General features: G+C 43.2%; 1 protein-coding gene across 2 annotated transcripts in view; it reads left to right on the top strand.

Moving 5' to 3' along the window:
• ITK (IL2 inducible T cell kinase) overlaps nucleotides 1-20,970 on the top strand; it is a 66,380-nt gene that overhangs the window by 39,840 nt on the left and 5,570 nt on the right. The window contains exons 8-16 of one of the 2 annotated variants that reach the window (XM_008514945.2): nucleotides 1,330-1,384; nucleotides 10,976-11,058; nucleotides 12,940-13,073; nucleotides 13,461-13,535; nucleotides 15,472-15,643; nucleotides 16,033-16,225; nucleotides 17,506-17,570; nucleotides 17,661-17,779; nucleotides 20,554-20,711. In XM_008514945.2, coding sequence (XP_008513167.1) covers nucleotides 1,330-1,384; nucleotides 10,976-11,058; nucleotides 12,940-13,073; nucleotides 13,461-13,535; nucleotides 15,472-15,643; nucleotides 16,033-16,225; nucleotides 17,506-17,570; nucleotides 17,661-17,779; nucleotides 20,554-20,711 — 1,054 coding nt within the window. Of the gene's footprint in view, nucleotides 1-1,329; nucleotides 1,385-10,975; nucleotides 11,059-12,939; nucleotides 13,074-13,460; nucleotides 13,536-15,471; nucleotides 15,644-16,032; nucleotides 16,250-17,505; nucleotides 17,571-17,660; nucleotides 17,780-20,553; nucleotides 20,712-20,970 lie in introns of both variants that reach the window. The other variant, XM_008514935.2, reaches the window with a different exon arrangement.

The following is a 20,970-nucleotide window of genomic DNA, read 5'->3' as shown; positions in this document are numbered from 1 at the left end:
TTTTTTATCCTTGAACTTAATATTGTCTAGTTTCAGCTGATATCTGCAATAAGAACTCAAAAATGTGATCACAGGCTGGTAAACCCACAGCCATTGATTGGCTTCAGGTCTCCTGTCTTAGTTTAGGGGCATGACTTTGGGCAAGTTTTCTCACCAGGTTGGATCTCAGATCCCTTTTCCTTAAAATGAAGGGTCAGACAAGATGAAGGAAGCAAATTATGGCACTCTTGCTGACGTTCCCTCCCCCTGCCTGGACTCAGGGCACACATCACTCTTAGATAGGGACACACCCGCTGAGCCCAGACGCACAGCTCTAGGCAAGCACTATTAATTGATCAGAGTTTGCACATGAAATAGAGCATATTTGCCAGCCCTCAACTAGATAAGCTCTAAGAGCCCATTGAGGTGTAAAGTACCATTCAATTGTATGATATTCAAAAGCTCAGATGGATCCACTAATTCCTTTATTCATGGCCACTCTCACCTAGCCAAACAAGTTGCATAAGCGGTATTCATTCCCCACCCAGAACTTCTCTCCTCCTGGGTTTATTAGTTTCCAAAACTGATTGTTAGCTGAGGTTGGTTCTATCTCCTCTTATGTACTAAGTGGCCAGGGAGGTAGGCTGTGACTCCGGTGTTAACAATAACGTCCAAACACTTTATCTCTAAAAATCACTCATGTTCTTCTTTACCACTTTTTAGTTGTTTTTTTCACCAGACACCAAAATTATAAAAATAATGTAACTGCTTTGCAGAAGATCTTGAAAACCAGTCAAAGAGGAAAATATTGCAATTGTTTTTGAAGGATATTTTCTATATATTCAAATTTGTACTAAGTTTTTATAGCTGCCCTAACATCATTCTACTTAAAACCACCCACTGACTTATGAAATGGAGCAGAAGATAAATGTTTCCTAGAATTTTATTGTGGAAGATTTCTAACATGCGCAAAAGTAGAGAGAAGAATATAAATGAACCTCCACTTATCCAGAAGTTAGCTTTGACAATTATCAATATTTTATCAATTCTGATTCATTTATCCCCTTCCAATTAAACATTTTATTACCTGGAAATGGTTCCTGGCTTCATTTTTGAGTTTGAAAGCACTGGTAGAAACAGAAAATGACCAAACAATTTTCTGGCATTAGTTATCTTTTATAGGTGAATAATAAAATAATAAAATATGACCATGGGCAAGTTTCTTCACCACGTTGGATCTCAGATTTTCTCATAAAAAGAAATTTTTAGATTTTCTTTTTTTATAAAAAAATAATAAAATATTAAAAAGTTTTAAAATGTCATTGACATACAACTTTTTCTTGCTTTCAGGTGGTACAATAAGAGTATCAGCCGAGACAAAGCTGAAAAACTTCTTTTGGACACAGTAAGTCTCTCTAACCTGCCTTTTGACTTTTAAAATAAAACGAATTGTGCTCTTTCTTTCAGCCATGCTGTGGTATATGCCAATGCGATGAGTTGATATATTGGGTTAACAGTGGTTTTTGTGTCGTGTAAAAATATTTTGTGATTTACAGGACTCACATACAACAGCACAAGCCTAGGGAGGGTCAAAGGCCTTGGTGTTGACATGCAATCGTCACCACAGGCGCGGTATTCTTTCCAGCTGTGATGGCTGACCCCGGGGATCCATCGGGGCCAGTCTTCTCTGCCTATTTCTCTGGCAAGGTCAGGCGGGGCTGTGACTCAGATTCTGCCTGGTTAGCCTGTGGGTGCAGGGGAAGTACAGCACTTGTTTTAACTTACTTTTCAAGCAACAGTTCTCAAGATCCATGCAGCGTGAGGAGCAGGACTGATCTTACCCAGGGACATCAGGATTAAGGGAGAGGGGGATGAGAAGAGAGAAAGCATGGTGTGGTGGGCAAAGTACTGGGTCCTGGTTCCTGATCTGTCACCAACTCAGTGTGTGTCTTTGGGGACATCTCTTCTTCCTCTGGGCCTCAGTTTCTCAATGAGTACAAGATGAGCATCGGACTCAATCAGGGATGACAATTACCCAGTAGTCACATTGCCACCCTCTGCTTCTGGTCTTACAGCTGACACCGTTCATCATAATTGATGGCCTTGGGGTTCTTTTCAACACAGTGTTTCAGGCAGCTGCCACCTATTGATTGGTGCCCACGATGAACCCTCTCTTCCTGGACTGGAAGATCATTTGTTATCCTAGGGCAGTGCCTCTCAAAATATCTGTGATGATGGATCACTTTTTGTGGTTTGTTTTTAATTTCCAATTTGTCAGGGATTTACATTTTGCAAAATACAATAAAAATGAATTAGTAGGAAAAACTAAAAGAGAAGCAAAGACATAAAAAATGCAAGTCCAATTTATTATTATTATTATTATTAGATTCATTAAACATAACTTGACTCTGATTGCCATAAAAGGTTTCTAAATGCTTACTCTCAATTTCTCCTTTTGTCTGTTGGTAGATCAGTAATGATTTGCTGACTGGCGCCCATCCACACACCACACTTTGAGTAGCGTTGAAAATTGCACTTATGGCTCTGGCAGAGAAACCAAATGCATGGAAGTATCAAGAGAAAGCCTTCCACAGAGCAATCAATTATTTATCAGCACATATGTCTAGAGCAGTGGTTCTTAGGCCTGGCTGCATATTTGAATCACCTGGGAAACATTTTTAAAAATTCCAATACCTGGCTTCACCCAGATTAATTAAATCAGAATCTCTAGTTTGTAGTTTCCAGGCGTTAGCAATGTAGAGAAAAATCTCTCCAGGGGAGTTTAATATTCAGACGATGTTAATGACCAATGCCCGGCACTGACCCTACCTGTGAGACCAGTAACCCACAGGCATGAGTTGATAGAAGCCTTAGTCTCCCTGTGCCAAAATGCCAACCGTATTCCTGCCGTTTCCCCATATGCCATTTTCTAGTTACGGTTTGAAGGTATTTCTTATCTTTAAGAATCTTAAATGAAACTGCAAATCTCTCCTTCATGGAATGAAGCTGGAGTGACCAACTCATCCTGGTTTGCCTGGGACTGTCTTGGTTTTAAAAGTGAGAGTCCTGTGTCCCAAAAGGCACCTCCCCACCTTGGTCCTGGGCAAACTGGGACAGTTGGTCACCCAAACCATCCATTCTTTTGGATAGTGGTTAGGAGTGAGCCTTAGAGAAGGGGACCTGGAAAGATGTCAGGAAGGGAAAGAAAGGCTATGATGGGAAGGTGGAGGGATGATAAATATTGTTAAAGAATAATTTAAAAGGCATGGAGTTAATTATTAACCTGCTATTTACTTTCGTGTAAAGGAAGCTGGTAATAGATTGATTCATTCTATCAAAGACAAAAATATAATTTCCGTAAGAGGAAAAGCAGAGGGGAGAAGGAAAACCCACAGTCACATTTGGGAGCAGTGAACTTTGTTTTTCTCCTTTGGGTAAGTTGCTGATTAGCAGGCAGCTAGCAAAAAGGACAAGGTGAGATGCTCTGCCCTCGGGCAGCTTGTTCTCATCAAAGAGAGCAAATTCAGTTGTTTATGGATTCCTCAATAGACTTTGTGCATTTCCCAGCGAGGGATGTGTAACAGGCAGTGTATATTATGTTGGCCGTCTCAATTAGCACCCATTTCAATTATGGTATGTCTACACCATTTCCTTCATTAGAATTTCTCAGTATAAACCCACATACCTTACTTACCATTTTGCTGAGCATGGGACCAAGCACTTAGGGGTGCTTAAGACAGGATCTTTGGGGCTGGCCCCATGGCCTAGGGGTTAAGTTCAGTGCACTCTGTTTTAGGGGCCCAGGTTCAGTTCCCAGGCGCAGGCCTACACCACTCCTCAGCAGTCCTGCTGTGGTGGTGACCCAAGTACAAAATAGGGGAAGATTGGCACAGATGTTACCTCAGGGCGAATCTTCCTCAGAAAAAAAAAAAAGGATCTTTAACCTTCATGAGCTTTAGAATCTGTTGGGAAACAAGACAAACTCTGAAGAACAGGCTAGAGGATATGAGGCAGTCTTTCGCTGGTTTTGGAGCTCAGAGAAGACTCTAGAGGAGTTAGAAAGATTTCATGGAGAAAGAAGAGTGGAGCTGAGTCATTACCGGACTCTGGTTTTTCCTTGGTTCCCCATCAACTCAGCGCTTAATCATTTCCTGCAGTTCCCAATAAACCACACATTAGAATCAGTAGGAAACTTTCAAAAACACAGATTCCCAGGCCCCACCCCAGACCTACAGAATCAGACTTTCTAGGGTTAGTTCCTGGGAATCTGTATTTTTCAAGTCAAACTTGTGATGCATATGCAGCCAGCTTGGCTCCTGGTTCCCCCAACCTATGTCATTGGATGACATAGTAAAGCTTGACTAATAAGAACTAATTGAGGAGTGTGAAATTAATTAAAAACCTGAATTATAATGAGTTGAAACAAGCGCAGTTCTGTTATTTTCAATCACACATTGGTTCATAAAGTGTTGCCTGTGGAACACTCAAAACAGCCCACAGTAATGACTAGCTAAAGGTGACTCCCAATTTACAGCAGTCCTTCGGAGAGACACTTGAAGACATTTTGCTTGCTGGCGCAGATGAAACATTCCTCCTTACTAATATTCTGCACTACTTTCCCAAGTCCTCTTTGCCTCGTTAGGTACTAAAAGGGGAAACTTCAGTGGGTCCCTGTAGTGTGTGCTGTTTAAAACAATAGCCCAATTGTTTCACGGGTGTATTTATTGTCTCCTTATCTAACAAATTTAGGACCCTTAAGAGAAGGATTGATTCATTTTTATTAGTGAAAAATGGATTCTTTCATTTTTATTAACTAAAGCTCCCAATAGTCTGCCCCTACATAGTTCTCCACTAGAATATAAACCCTTTATCTTGTTACCTGGGGAGCCAGAACTGCATCTGTGACAAAGCAGTTGCTCAATAAATATTTGTTAAATGAAAGAATACATCAAATGCTTAATAAATGCATTTAAACTAAGAGCTAACCTCAAACAGAGCCTGGCTGGTCATGAACATCATTGGGGGAGCTTTTTAAAAATACGAATTCCAGGACTCCAGCCCTCACCAGTCAGAACCTCTGGAGATAGTACCCAGGTGATTCTGGGGCTTACCCAAGTTTGAGAACGTTGGAAAAGCATCTCCTACTACATCCTACTGATTCTTCATGTAACACCTCCTCCAGGAAGGCTCTCATGCTTTCCCTCTCCCTAGCCATGGAATGTGTTTTTCCCCACCTTTGAGCACTTATGGTGCAATGTCATTACATTTTCAATAGCACTGTTCTCACTCTGCCTTGGACCTCAGCAGTTTATCTTCTATCTTAACCCGTTTAGGTAGAGGGTAAATTCCTTGCAAGCAGGTACTCCATATCTTACAGCATTGCATACACTGAGTGACCTGAATTTCAAGTAGGAACCTGATTGGAGACATTGGTTTATCATATTTCCATGATTCTAAGACGCCATTAGTTACAGATGCAATATTGACTTAATAATGGGTTTGTTTCAAGAGAAGAAAAGAACAACATCCAGAGTGAAGAGTGACTATGCGTCAGAGACACTTAAAGCATGATGCAGGGTGACAAGGTTATGAATTACCGGTCAGTCTTTTTTGCAATCACTCCTGTTATTGCAACTACTGTTAACTCAACTACTTTGAGATTGTCTTCTGTAAGATGACCTTCAAATCATGTGGACAGAAAGAAAGACATATACTCCTAACATGGTCAACATACCTCAGATGAAGGCAGATGAAGTAACGTGATCAATACCTCAGCAGATGGTATACCATAGTGTGTGATAATAATAGCTGACAATAGCTCTAATAGCCCTTGTTCTGGTATCATATTCCAGGAACTGTTTTACGCACTTTAATTCTCCTGACAACCTTACAAACATCGTTTCACAGGTGAGGAAACTGAAGCTCATACATTTAACCAGGAAACATCTGGAATTCACAGAATTATAGACGGTTAGAGTTAGAATTCTCTTTAAAGAACATATGATCCATCCCTTTGTGTTACAGGGGAGTAAACTGGAGCCAAGTTCAGAGCATGAATCAGCGGCATAGTCTGGACCAGACCTGGGGTGTTTCTTCACACATATACACATGCACACACACAGTAAATAAGGGAACATATGAGTTAAGTTCTATTCTCCCATCCATATATTTCACCTCCTTGGCATGATTTTTTTCTATTGTTGCTTCTTCTTCTTCTTTTTTTTTTGGTGAGGAAGATTGGCCCTGAGCTAACACGTGTAGGCAATCCTCCTCTTTTTGCTTGAGGAAGATTGGCCCTGAGCTAATTATCTGTGCCAATTTTCCTCTATTTTGTATGTGGGACACCACCACAGAGTGGCTTGATGAGTAGTATGTAGGTCCATGCCTGGGATCTGAAGCCACAAACCCCAGGCAGCAGAAGCAGAATGCACGAATTTAACCAGTACACCACCCAGCGACCCCTCTAGTTGCTTCTTTATTTTTCTAGATAGAGTAGCAAAAGGTAGACTGAGACTTTGAATATGTCCCAAGGGAGCAAGGGCCCCCTCTGGCTGCATTGCACAGGTCAGTACCCCCTTGCTGGGTTGTGATATGAGCAAAGACCCTTTAGGCTCCAATGTTCTTGGTGGCTGTGACTTCCTGTGAGCCCTTTGCAGGAAGTGGGTGGTAAGGTGCATGCTGGATGCCTCATTTTCCTCAGAACTGTAGGCTGCCTCAGCCCCAAACCAGAGTTTCCTGTCCCCATCGCTGAATGGCACCTAGAGCCACTGCAATGGAGGAGGAGCTCTGAGCCTCCCACGATCGGCAGAGTTGACTGCAAACAGGACCGCTCTCTTTTCTGATGTCTATCGATAATTATTCTTGTTAACAGTTGGGCTTTGCTCTGATTACAAATATTTTTCAAAAAAGAAAATAATGGCTTCTTTGAAAGAATAACAACAACAATATTTTAAAAATCAATTTTTTGAAGTCACATTGGTTTATAACATTGTGTAAATTTCAGGTCTACGTTATTGTATTTCAGCTTCTGTATAGACTGCATCGTGTTCACGACCAATAGGCTAGCTTTTATCCGTCATCATACATATGTGCCCCTTTACCCCTTTTGACCTTCCCCCAGCCACTGCCCCTCTGTTAACCAACAATCTGTTCTCCTTATCCAGGTGTCTGTTTGTCTTCCACAGATAAGTGAAATCATATGGTATTTGTCTTTCTCTGTCTGACTTATTTCACTTAGCGTAATACCCTCAAGGTCCATCCATGTTGTTGCAAATGGCATGACTTTCTCTTTTTTATGGCTGAGTAGTATTCCATTGTATATATATACCCCACATCTTCTTTATCCATTCATGCATTGATGAGCACTTGAGTTGCTTCCAAGTCTTGGCTATTGTGAATAATGCTGCTATGAACATAGGGGTGTATATATCTTTTCGAATTAGTGCTTTCATGTTCTTTGGATAAATACCCAGAATTGGAATAGCGGGATCATATGGTATTTCTATTTTTAATTTTCCAAGAAATCTCCATGTTATTAAAAAGACAAGAAATCACAAGTGTTGGAAAGGATGTGGAGATAAGGAAACTCCCCTACGCTGCTGGTGGGAGTGCAAACAAAACATTCTTAATTAAATAGAAGGGATATTTACACTCCCCTGTTCACAGTTGATAAATTTCTGGTCTTTTTGGTCTATGTTTCTTACCCTTTAGAGTAAGTTACGTATGTGGATAAAGTCTGCTTCTGCTGAAGTTTTGTTTGTCCATGCCTGGAGTTTAACCCATCACATTTCAACAAGGCAGGGGCAAAAGCTTCAATATTTGGTAAAAGGGGAAAAACTTTGAAAACAAGTTATGCTACATGTAGTACATGGATGAATATCACAAACATGATGTTTAGCAAAAGAATCCAGACACCAATTCTCTGTTCACAGCAGCCAAAAGGTGGAAACACCCAAACGTCCATCCACTGATGAATGGGTAAACAAATGTGATATATCTGTACAACGGAATAGTATTGAGCCATAAAAAAGAATGAAGTACTGACACATGCTGTAACTTAGATGAACCTTGAAAACATTACGCAGTGTCAGAGAAACCAGTCACAAAAGACTACATATTGTAGAATTTTGCTTATACGAAATGTCTAGAATAGAAAAATCTATAGAAACAGAAAGCCTATTAGCATGGCAGGGGTACAGATGAGATAGGTGTCTTTTGGGAGTGATGGAAATGTTCTAAAATTAGATTGCGGTGTTGGTTTCACAACTTTGTACACTTAAAATGGGAAAATTTTGTGGTATGTAAATTATGCCTCAAAAGCTATTTTAAAATCTAATGAACTAATCTGGATTTTTGATGTCACACAGACCTTTACCTCAGAAATTAAATAAATTACTAACCCAAACGGGGGAGAAAAATCTAATTTTTGGAAAATCAAGTTTTTTTAAAGGGTGATATGTAAACATAAGATAAAGGGTCTTTAATATTTCATTGGATGGACAGCTTACATTCAGATCTGAGAAAAGGGAAATAAGCATCTGGTTAGATCACCTCTGTCCTCCCCATGCCCAAGATTCTGCACAGAGGGCATTGTAGAGATGTGGGTACAAGATCGCACTATTATTCCAGAAAGATCTATAAGTCATTTTCTTGAATTTAACAAAAATTCATGAAATACAAAGTCATTAAAGTAAACTCTGTGTGTACAGAGACAGAATGCTAGGTCTGTTTCAGGACATCTTACAAAATGGAATGTAGTAGCTTCCTGCATTTTCCTCAATTCTTGCCCCCACCTTGAGCCAGGGCAGGCCAAGCCCACAGCCTTGGGAAAGGCAGGCCACAGGGGAACAGCAGAGACCTGAAGATTCAGGTTTCAGCGTCAAATTTCTTTCTTTTTCCCAGTTTTATTGAGATATAATTGCCATATAACATTGAATAAGTTTAAGGTGTACCACATAATGATTTGATACGTGTACATCTTGTGAGATGATTAACACAATGAGTTTAACTAACATTCATCACCTCACATAGTTACAAACTTTTTTCTTGTGACGAGAACTTTTAAGATCTACTCTCTTAGCAACTTTCAAAGGTGCAATACAGAATTGTTAACTATACTCGCCATGGTGTACTGCATACCCCCAGAACTTATCTATGACTGGGATCCTGTACCTTTTGACCACCTTCATGCAATTCTCCCACCCTCCACCCCCCTCAAATTTCAAAACACACTCTTGAAACTCCCAGCGGAGGTACAAAGAGTTTGGGGAGTTTCACAAAGTTTGTGTGGTAAACTATGGGTTTGACAAGAATGCACAATGACGTAAGGGCCAATCGTCCCCCACCCCTGCCGATTTAGGGCTAAGTCAGAGGAAGCAGGTGATGTCTCTGTGTGAGGATGAGATTTCTAACTTTTAATACAGTTTTGAGAGACAAGAGACTACTTGTCAGGACTGTTATAAGTAAAAGCTGCTCGTGTGGTCGAGTCAGTGAGAACCAAACCCGGATGTCTAGAAGAATCGCATGGCAAGTTTTTAAAAAGTTCAGGCACCAGACTCCCGATCCTGGGGATTCTGAGTGTGTAGGTATCGGGTGGAACACGGTCAGCTGTTGGTTGTTTTATTTTGTCTAGTTTTGTGCCTGTGATTGTGATAATCAACAAAGTGTGGGACACAGGGGTTTATGGAGTTTGACCAAATCACTGGTTCTCAAACAGGGGTGATTTTGTCCCCCAGGGAACACTTGACAATGTCTGGTATCCAGTAAATAGAGACCAAGAATGCTGCTAAACATCCTATAATGCACAGGACAGCCCCTACAACAAAGAATCACTGGGCCCAAAAATGTTAATATTGCTGAGGTTGGGGTAACCTTGGGCTGGATAACCATTACAAGGTTCTTTCTAACCCTGAGATGCTAGGATTCAGACGATTAGCATGGCCTTCTGTGTGTTTATTGTTATATGTAGACAGCCTACCTTTGGGTTTGGGGGATGGAGGGGCTCACGTTGTTTTTTAACTTGTATATGCTTTCTCCATATACTATAAATATATGCCCTCCACACGAGGCTCGTGTCTATCTCTGGCCTTCACTCATGGCCCTCACTACATCTAAGTTAAGTATCATAATAATAGGTTTTGCAAATGTTACCCACCAGCACAGATTCACAGCTGGGTAGGAACAGAGTGTTAGATATGAAGTACTGAAAAAAGAGTTAAGATTTAAAAATTCCCACCAGTAATGAATAAACTGGTGTATCCATTTGCTTGTGCTCATTTCACCAGAGCTGACAAAATTGTCAGAGGGGTGAAGGGTACATTCTCAGGACACTCCCTTCTCCCCACCTCCCTCATACAACCAGGAGCTTCTTGATCTTTCTTCTTTGGCCCTGCAGCAAAGTCAGCCCTCTGGAATGGGCCTAAGAAAATATTCCCATTCAGGAACTGACAAAGCTTCCAGGACAGAAAGTGTTGTTCCCGGTTGGGGGAATGGAGAAGTGGTTTCTGACATTTGTTGAGTGGAGGCGTCATGGAATAGGAGAATGAGCATGGGCTTTGCTCACATGCCGCATTCAAGGTTCGAATCCCAGGTCTGCCACTTACTAGTTGTGGATCGTGAGACAATCACTTAAGCTCTCTGGCAATCTGTACCCTCATTGGTGAGTTGAGGAAGATAACATCTAGACTGCAGTGTTGTGGTTAGGGATGGATAATATCTGTAATGAGTCTGGTACGTTGTAAGCTCCAAGAAGGCAGAACTTGTCTATTTATCTTCATTCACTGCTTACATCAGCACTAGAATAGTTGCTGACCCGTGGTAGGAGCTCAAGAAATATCTGTTGAATGAGAAATTAAATGGTAGCCATTATTGCTGGAAGTCTGCTTTATGCCAGGCTAGCCTACAGTATTTCCTCTTTTCATAGGCAGGGAAGTGGAGCTTGATATGTGAGCTTGATTCCCTGGGATCACTAACCTTCCATTCTTTCTAACCATTCCAGGGCAAAGAAGGAGCCTTCATGGTACGAGACTCCAGGACTCCAGGAACATACACCGTGTCTGTTTTTACCAAGGCCATCGTAAGGTATGGTGCTAAGGTCAGCAAAGCAGAGAGAGACAGTCCTGAGGTGGATGAGAAAGGGGGCATGCTCAGCAACGTCAGAGAGTACAAGAAATAGAGGGGTCACTAGAAAGGGTACATTTTCCCTGATCCTCCTGAGAAAACCAAGACCAGGGAGATTAAGAACAGAACTGAAGTCATTTAACAGGAAAGTGACAGAGCTGGGGCCAGATGCCAGGTTCTCTTCCCCATTAGCATCCCTGAGTACAGAGTTCTAAAGAAATAAAATACCTGCACCTGTATTTGATGAGTTTATAATTTAATACATAGAATAAGAGAAAAGATACTTCCGACTGGAAAGGAGAAGATATGAGTTCTAGTTCTGGCTCTGTTACTAAATCTACCTACCACTTATTAAGTCCTTACTCTGTGTGTGCCAGAATTTTACAGACCACTTCCAATCCTAATAGGCCCCGAAAGCAGGAGTTACTGTGCTCATTTCACGTGGAGGAGACTGAGGCTCAAATAGTTGACGGGCCCTCCCTGAGGAATGGAGCTCAAGCAGTCAAGCCACACTCATGCTCCAGCCGGCAACTGCAAGACCCTTACTGCTGGTCTGCCCCACTCCTGACCTCTGTTTCCTTCTGTAAAAGGGTGTCTAAGAGCCTCTCCAAGTCTCAAATTCTCTTCTAATCAGAAAAATAGTAAGAACTAAGCAGTTTGGCAATGACCAAAGTCCAGTAAGAATTAAGAGAAGAGAGAAAAATAATAATTAAGCTGTCCTCAGGGATTACTTGTTTGAGCAAAGAGGACATGAGCAAGAATCAGAGCAGGAGCAGGGTTTAGACAGGAGGAACGGGGCTGTCCAGGGGTGGGAAAGAGCACAGTGCACGTCACAGAGGGGCCTCACCGCTGCCATGGCCAGGGGACAGTGGTGAGAGTGACCTGCAACTCCATAAGGTACAATGGAGAAGGAATGAGAAAGAAAGTCCATGTCGGGGGTCCCCAAGGCCACCTGTAAGTTTGGTGATTCACCAGGAAGGCTCACAGTACTCAGCGTTTAGTTGTGCTCAGGTTAAGCTTTATTGCCTCGAAAGGCAAAATCAGCAAAGGACAAAGGCACAGGAGGCAAAATCCAGAGGAAACCAAACGCAAGCTTCCAAGAGTCCTCTCCCAGGAGAGTCACACGGGACACGCCAAATTCCTCCAGCAACAGGTTGTGACAACAGGGGTGCAATGGTGTCCACCAGGGAAGCCCATGAGAGCCTCAGGGCCCAAGGATTTCACTGGGGCTGGGCACGTAGGGACCCTCTGCCTGGCAGATAGCAAAAGTCCAGACTCTCAGATGAAAAGCAGACATTGAGCATAAACCCCATTGTTGATACAAACAATTTCGGCACAGGGGCCACCCTTATCAGTTAGAGAATGGTGAGAGCCCGCCTGAAATCCAAGTTCTCAGATGCCAGCCAAGGGCCACCCTTGCAACCAGACCTTTCTAAGGAAGCAGTCATGGCTGCTGTGTTAACTCTTTGCTGCACAAAGTCAAATAGGTATGAAGGGGCCCAAGATGCTTCCTTAACATATGCTGACAATTAATTAAATCCTTAGAGCAGGGAAGGCAAACATGCAGCACATACATGACCATGCCCCATTTTGTGATTGTGGAAGGAACATCACCAATCCATCACAGCACTGATTCTAACTGGGTCCACATGCAGCCTCAGAGTCCTTCTTAACACAGCACCCAGGGCCAACATGTCGAGACTGACACACAAGTTGAAATGCATCAGCCATCCTTGTGAGGGGGTAAAAATCAAAGCTAATAGGAATCTGATGCCAGTCAACATTTTTGTGTCTAAATATTGCTTCTTCATAATCACGGCATTTATGTTTCGTTTGTTTAAGTGAGAACAACCCCTGTATCAAGCACTATCACATCAAAGAAACGAATGAGAACCCCAAGCGATATTATGTGGCTGAAAAGTATGTGTTTGACTCCATCCCTCTCCTCATCAATTATCACCAACACAATGGAGGAGGTGAGTGCTAAGGACCAGGCCAGAGGGGGACCCTCGCAGGGAGTCCTGGAGAAAAATGACGAACACCCAGCCAGGTTTCTTCATCTCAGACAAGCTGACCATAAATAACAACTAAATAAACAAATAGAAAAGGATGCCCATCTTTGATTATATTACATATTTTCCAGTAGCAAATTCTGCTATCAAAACCATGAGATTTCACCCCCTCCCTACATGTGTTCATGACTCTTCTCAGGGTGGGTGTAATATTTGTGATGGGGCTTTGGGATTTGTTTTCCAGAATAAAAGGAGCTTTTACATCAGATTATATTTTTCCCCACTGATTTAACTTAGACGGTTGCTACAGTAAAGCTCTAACCACTGACTTTCACTTTTTAATCCACCCAGGCCTGGTCACGAGACTCCGGTATCCAGTTTGCTCCTGGAGGCAGAAAGCCCCAGTCACGGCAGGGCTGCGATACGGTGAGCAGAGCCTTCTGGAAGGTTGTGCATTTGCACTACAACTCATGTCCCTAAAGGTCTGGGGCAAATTTTGAATGGACCTTCCATGAGTCTAACTCTTCCCCAGACTTAAAATCGGGTTCACTGTATATCTGGAGAAGGTGTGCACAAATGAACATTTATGATGTGTGTGAGTAAGACAAGTGTATATATGAGCAGAGACTCAACAATTCATCTAGGCCAGATCATTGTCCATTGGTTTTAGGTAAGAGTTCGTCAATAAAGCGTTTATTGAGCACCTACTTTGTACACTGCACTCTAATAAGTGCTATTAGGAAAAAATATTAGAAAACAATGCCTTAGAATTGTGTTCCTACCTATCTTCTAGAACTTCTGTATTATCTATTTCGTTAGGAATGGGTTCGTTGCAAGGGCTATATGCTGGCAGCATCCAGAAGTGTTTGTCTGCATAGCACAGTGTTAAAATTTTTTGATACCTTTAGGCAGGGCATGCATCTCCAGCGCCACAGTCCTTACTATTCCTCTTGTCTTAAGGAACTGCTTCACCTACTTGTGACTATCTGCCTGGAGCCTGAAGGCATTTGAGTTTGCATCCCTTGGTCCAAATTGTGCTGGTTAAGAAGGCTGGTATAAATTTACATCTCCTAGACTGGTGGTTCTCAAACTTTAGTGTGGATTAAAGCCATCTGGAATGCTTATTAAAAATGTTGGCTCACAGGGGCCAGCCCAGTGGCATAGTGGTTAGGTGCACACGCTCTGCTTTAGCAGCCCAGGGTTCACAGGTTCAAATCCTGGGCGTGGACCTAGCACCACTTGTCAAGCCACACTGTCGTGGCATCCCACATAAAATAAAAGAAGATTGGCACAGATTTACGCTCATTGACAATCTTCCTCAAGCAAAAACAGGAGGTTTGGCAACAGATGTTAGCTCAGGGCCAATCTTCCTCGTAAAAGCAAAAAATATGTTGACTTTCGGACCCTCCCCAACACGTACCAAAACACAAAACTTGATAGTGGGGTCCCGGAGTCTGCATTTTAAACAAGCACCCTAGGTGATTTTGACACAGGTGGTGAGAGGGTAGTAGTACTTTGAGAAACACTGTCGTGGGCTCTCCATCCCCAATCAGCACCATATCTGGCACAGAATAGGTACTCAGCACTGTTTTCTGTTGAGTCTCTGCCTCAAAGAGGTAGAAATCTAGCTGTTTATGGTACCAGACCCAGTGTCAGGAAAAGAAAGTGCCTCTTCAGCCTCCTTATGAAGATAAAGTTATTCTAATATGTGTAGGAGGCTAACGTGGCCACGCTGGATGGGATCTCAGTGATCACTGTGAATCCACTCATTCTGTCAACACGGAAACTGAGACTCAGATCCTCTTATTTGTTTACTGAACATTTACTGAGAGCCCACCATGTGCCAGGCACAGTGCTGCTTTGTACCTCTGCACCAGTCCTCTGGAATCCACCTCCTCACCCCCAACCCCTGCTGAGGCTTAGGAGAGTGCTGCGTACCTAGTGGATGCTCTTGATGGATAAACGAATGAATGAATCACCAGCTCAAATGAAATTTGCTCCATATGGCAAATGACAATAAAAATTTTTCAATCAGGTGTAGAAAATGGTTGAGACCTTACAAGAACCCTTTCATTTACTTTCTATAATATCTTGAGTAATGCCATCCTACTTCCTCTTTCCACGTAATCTCTGCCACATACATTTTTCACCGTTTTAAATGCATATCCTATGTTATTATTTGGACAAAAAGAATAATTGTATCTATCTATGGCAGTTCTAAGTCTTGGGCTTATACCATTTGCCATCTTTGGGTGATAGTAACAATAGGCTAACATTCTACATAAGGCCACACAGTCTCCTCGCTGCCCTCTACCTCATATCTACTGCTTAGCAACCGTGCAAATCCCTCTCTCTCTTCCAGGCAAATGGGTGATCGATCCCTCGGAGCTCACTTTTGTGCAGGAGATTGGCAGCGGGCAGTTTGGGCTGGTGCACCTCGGCTACTGGCTCAACAAGGACAAGGTTGCCATCAAAACCATTCAGGAAGGGGCTATGTCGGAGGAGGATTTCATAGAGGAGGCTGAAGTCATGATGTGAGTGGTCAAAACAAGGATGCGTGAAGATGCCTTGGGGAGGATGTTCTGTGCTGTGTTCTTTAAATACCGCTCTGATGCCACGTTGTACCTGCTCAAATCCAGTGTTGGTTTCCTATGGCACAGAGAATAAAATCAAACTCCTCACCATGGTCTGTAAGACTCACCACGGTCTGGCCCTGCCCACTCCCCAAACTCATCTCCTGCCCATTTCTCCTCAGGTCCATGACATGACAGCCATACTGGCCTCCATCTGTCCTCATACACAGCAAGTGACTCCCTGCCATACTTTAGGTCTAGGCTCAAATGGCACGTTTTTGTTTTGGGCAGGGGGTGCATTTTTGGGAGGCTGAGTTTAGGCCACCTCACCCCTTGCCTTTTTCCTCCAGGAAACTCTCTCACCCCAAACTGGTCCAGCTCTATGGGGTGTGCCTGGAGCAGGCCCCTATCTGCCTGGTGTTTGAGTTCATGGAACACGGCTGCCTGTCGGATTACCTGCGCAACCAGCGGGGGCTCTTTGCTGCAGAGACCCTGCTGGGCATGTGCCTTGATGTGTGTGAGGGCATGGCCTACCTGGAAAAGGTGTGCGTCATCCACAGAGACCTGGTAAGAGGGAGAGGGGCAAACAGCGACAGGTCCAGGATGAAGGGGCATGACCCACTGAAATGTAGAGCTACCAAGGCTAGGAATGCATTAATCAATAATAATAAGTCACAGGCCGTCGCCCTTCCCATCTCAATGTCTTCCTTCCTCCACCCACTCCGGGATGTCCTAGTGGGAAAGTGCTTCATGAGGACTCAGATCTCGGCTCTAACCTCAGCCCTGCCTCTAACTTTCGCTTTCTGAGTTTCGGTGTACATTCTTCCAAAATGAAGCTAACAGCCTCTCCTTCTTAACCTCTTTGTGCCTCAGTTTCCTCCTGGTAAAATGAGGGAAATGGACAATTTTTCTCAAAATGTTATCCAGGGATCTACCAGATTCACATTGGGATGGTCCTAAAACCATCCTAGAATCTCTGGGGATTGGGGCGCAGAAATATTCATTTTTAAATGTCCCCCATGTGGTTGTGGGCACATTAAAATTTGAGACGCTCTGCAGTCTTTTGTTACCAAGGGTTCTTCCGATGCAACATTCTGTGATATTAACTGGGGACCAGATACTCTCGCTATCGAGGAGTAGTTTGTGTTTTTTTGGTTTGTTTGTTTGTTTGTTTGTTTTGTTTTTTGAGGAAGATTAGCCCTGAGCTAACATCTGCTGCCAATCCTCCTCTTTTTGCTGAGGAAGACTGGCCCTGAGCTAACATCCGTGCCCATCTTCCTCTACTTTATATGTGGGACACCTACCACAGCATGGCTTGCCAAGCGGTGCCATGTCCGCACCCGGGATCTGAACTGGCGAACCCCGGCCCGCCGAGAAGCAGAATGTGCACACTTAACTGCTGAGCCACCTGGCTGGCCCAATCAAAGAATAGTTTTAAGAGGATTAGCAATCTCAAAACATTCTTGTTTTAGTCAAATGGGCGACGGCTTCTTCACATCATCTCTAAAGTTAACATATCCTATCACATCAGGATGCTTTCGAGCATGTCGTTGGTTAGACAACACCATGAATTTCTCTTCTAATTAGGGTCCCAGGAATGAAGATAAAAGACCAAACTCACTCATCCTGATAAAGGATCTTACACATTCAGCTTTCTGGCTTCCAACAGGTGCTAGTGCAGCTTAAATAGCAGCTGTAAAGCTCCCCATGCCCTTGTACGAAGCACATTGAAAAGCAAAGCACGTGATTATAGGAGACTCCTTAATTTCTGATTCTCCGCCCACAGTTATCTTTTCCCTGTTGTTCGCCTGTCTCCTCTCCAGGCTGCCCGGAATTGTTTAGTGGGAGAAAACCAAGTCATCAAGGTGTCCGACTTTGGGATGACAAGGTAATAGGGGAATGTGGTGCCAGCAAAGTGTCAGGAATGGGACTCAGGCCTCCAGAACATGCTGATGTTCTCCCCCCGCTCTCTCCCCAGGTTCGTCCTTGATGATCAATACACCTGTTCCACAGGCACCAAATTCCCGGTGAAGTGGGCATCCCCGGAAGTCTTCTCTTTCAATCGCTATAGCAGCAAGTCAGATGTGTGGTCATTTGGTGAGTGTCATTCTGGCACCACACCCACGTGATCTGGGACTGTGGGCCCGCCTTTTTATTTGTTGGATTCAGGCAACCCTACTTGCCCTGAACACTGGATGATAAGGGCATGACACTGAGACTCTGTGTGTAAGAGCAGCCCTGAAAAGTGTGAAGGGGACTCATTGTTGTATTTGTTCCTGGAGATCTTTGAAATAGGGGGTAAAAATAAAAGTGGAAAAAGGATTATGGTGACAGCTGCTGTGAGATCGAAAGTTAGAGGAGTCAGGAGATTGGAATATGAGTTCCTTGAGGAAAGAGACCACGTTTTTTCCAATATTCCCACACTTAACCCTCAATAAATGTTTTTCTCATTCATTCAACAACAATTTATTGAGCATCTACTACATGCCAGTGGCTAATCTAGGTGCTTATAACGCAGTGGTGCATAGGATAGAAAAGACTCCTATTCTCTTGGAGCTAAATTTTAGGGAGGAGGAGAGACAGACAACAATCATGCAAACAACCTAACTGATATGTGTATATGATAACGTCAGGTGGTGATAAGTAAGTGCTATGAATATAACAAAACAGTAATGGGATACAGAGTGACTAGGATGGAAGGTGGGTCTATTTTAAACAGCATGATCTGGGAAGGTCTCTCTGAGGAAGTGACTCTTGAGCAGAGACCTGAATGATGAATGACCTTTTTCCCCTTTGCCGATTGCACCCAAAAGCAACCGTGGGCTCCATACAAGAGAATCCTGCCTTGTGGCTCCCATTGGGCCTGGATCTGTGTTCAGCTGGAGAAGGAACTGTCCCCATTCAAAGATCCAAGGAACAGTGTCCCTGACAGAGGAACCTGCAAGTTCAAAGCTTGGTGTGTCCAAAGAAAAAGAAGGAGAGTGATTTAGTGGGAGAACAGGAGGCAGTGAAGTCCACAGGCCGTGATAAGGAATTAGAATTTCTAATTCTAATTAGAAATGAAAATGGGCACAAATGAAAGACAGAATGATGCTGGTGTGGCAGCTAGTACTAAATATTCTTGCTGGATTTGTCATGTCATCCTGAGCCATAGTTTGTGTGCACTACCTCCCTCTTTGATTTGGATTACAAGAAGGATGATGCTTTGGACAGGAATGGGTTGGAGTTTGGTTTGGCCATTCTGTCTGAAGGAAGATTTGCCAAGTATATTGACTAGTAGTAGAAACCAGGGAGAAGCTAAGTCTCTTAGGAGCAGGACTGATTTTAAAGTCTTCTCCAGCATTTTAGAATATCCATTTCCAATAACCAAGTGGTTTGCTAATCATGAGTGCTTCTGAACTGTTCCTTGAAACAGCTCCCCCGTTATACAGGCCCACCTATGACTTTGTTAGCCAAATTTAAGTTACGGAGTGAACTTGGAAGAAATCTAAGTGCACTGAAGCGTTCTCCGAAGCTTCTCCTTTCCCCAGTGCGCATGACCAGGAAGGGTAGGGCTGATGTGCAGCCCTGCAGGTGATGCAGCTGGGCACCTGGAACCCAGCCCGTAAAGAGACGTTTGCAGCCGTGGCCACTCTGGCACATTCACCTGCTGACTCTGAATGTGGTTTATTCTGCCACAGGTTGTCAACCTGGGAATTTTCCGCAGCATCCTACAATTAGAGGGTTGGGCTAAAGTCTGCCCCTGCCTAGGATGTATCATTTGAAGAATCCAGAGATAAGATTGACTGATGGAAGCATAGTAGAAAGGGTTCCATGAAGAAAGGGTGAGAAATCTGGTGTGGCAACCGGAGAAATAGAAAGTCCAATGGTCCGAGAGATCGGCGCCTGCCTCAAGGCCACTGGACTTGGTCATGCATTTTAAGGTTTTTGCCCTAATTAGCTGAGCTACTTTAAGCAAGTGAAGTAACCTCTTTTGGCCTGACTCAGTTTCTCATCAATGCATTACAAGGTTTGTATTAAGGCAATTGTTTTCAAACCAGGTTTGAGCAGAAATTCTGATCCCGAGGTCGGGGCTGGAGCCTAGGATCTGCCATTTGAACAAACTTCTGAGGTGATTTTTACTCAGATGTGTAGGGCTCATCCTTTTGGAATCTCTGCCCTAAGGTTCTCTGAAATATGCTTTGAAAACCACTAGGTTAGGTGATCTGCAAGCTCTGTTCCCACTCTGACATCCCATTAATATATCAGCACACAACAAAGCCGGGTGTGACATTTCTATGAGGGCGGAAGAGGAAGAGATTAAATCAGAGGTCAAAAATGGACAACCTGAAGACGTGTTTGCTTGGTCTAAATAGTATTTTTAAAAATCAAATTGAGTTTATATTTTAAAACTCTCAATTTATGACTTCTTTCTAAAAATCAGAAAATGTGGCAATCCTGAGCCCTCATTCTCATGTGCCATACATTGGCTGGAGCCAAATCACAGCTGTCCCCTCAAGACAGAACTTTTGACCTCCAGTTTTCCACAGTCCTCACTAGTCCCTATTACAGCCCACCTCATCCACTCCATTCATTTACATCATGTGTAGACATTAGAGTTCACGTCCTGTGCAACTTTTCGTAGTAACATTTGAGTTAGGTATAACAAAGGGCTGAGCCTGAAAGTTCTTCACCACTGGGAAGGTTGGGAAATCTCACTTCTTTAGAAATAGGACAAGCGTAACAAGCCACAGGTGTCCTGATACTGTACTTCCTGGGGGTAGGGACTTGAATCCTAATGCCAAGGAATCTGTGATTTCTAGACATAAGTTTGTTTATTTGCTATTTTTGAACTTTATCATAAGCTGTGCTGTACTCACCATTTCTTGTAGGTGTGCTGATGTGGGAAGTCTTCAGTGAAGGCAAAATCCCGTATGAAAACAGAAGCAACTCAGAGGTGGTGGAAGACATCACTACCGGATTTCGGTTATACAAACCCCGATTAGCCTCCTCACATATCTACCAAATCATGAATCATTGCTGGAAAGAGGTCAGTATAGGAAGTGGTTTCCCCGAGTTATAATCTATGACTTCAGGGTCTGCCCTCTTTCCTAGAGAAAGGAACTCTCTTAGAGGACGAGACAGCAGGGATGACTAAAATAGATAAGCAGGAAGGTGACTTTGAGCATCTATTAACTAGAGAGGTCCCCCATCCTGAAAAGAGCTGGCAGTGACCTTAAATATTATTTGATTTGCTACATAATGTCAAAAACCATAAGCATACTGTCAGAGAGGAAGAGGGGGTGTGT

Source organism: Equus przewalskii, chromosome 13, assembly GCF_037783145.1.
Source record: "Equus przewalskii isolate Varuska chromosome 13, EquPr2, whole genome shotgun sequence".
Lineage (NCBI taxonomy): Eukaryota > Metazoa > Chordata > Mammalia > Perissodactyla > Equidae > Equus > Equus przewalskii.
Note: the sequence above shows the minus strand (reverse complement) of the source record. Positions and strands in the feature narration are given on the sequence as shown.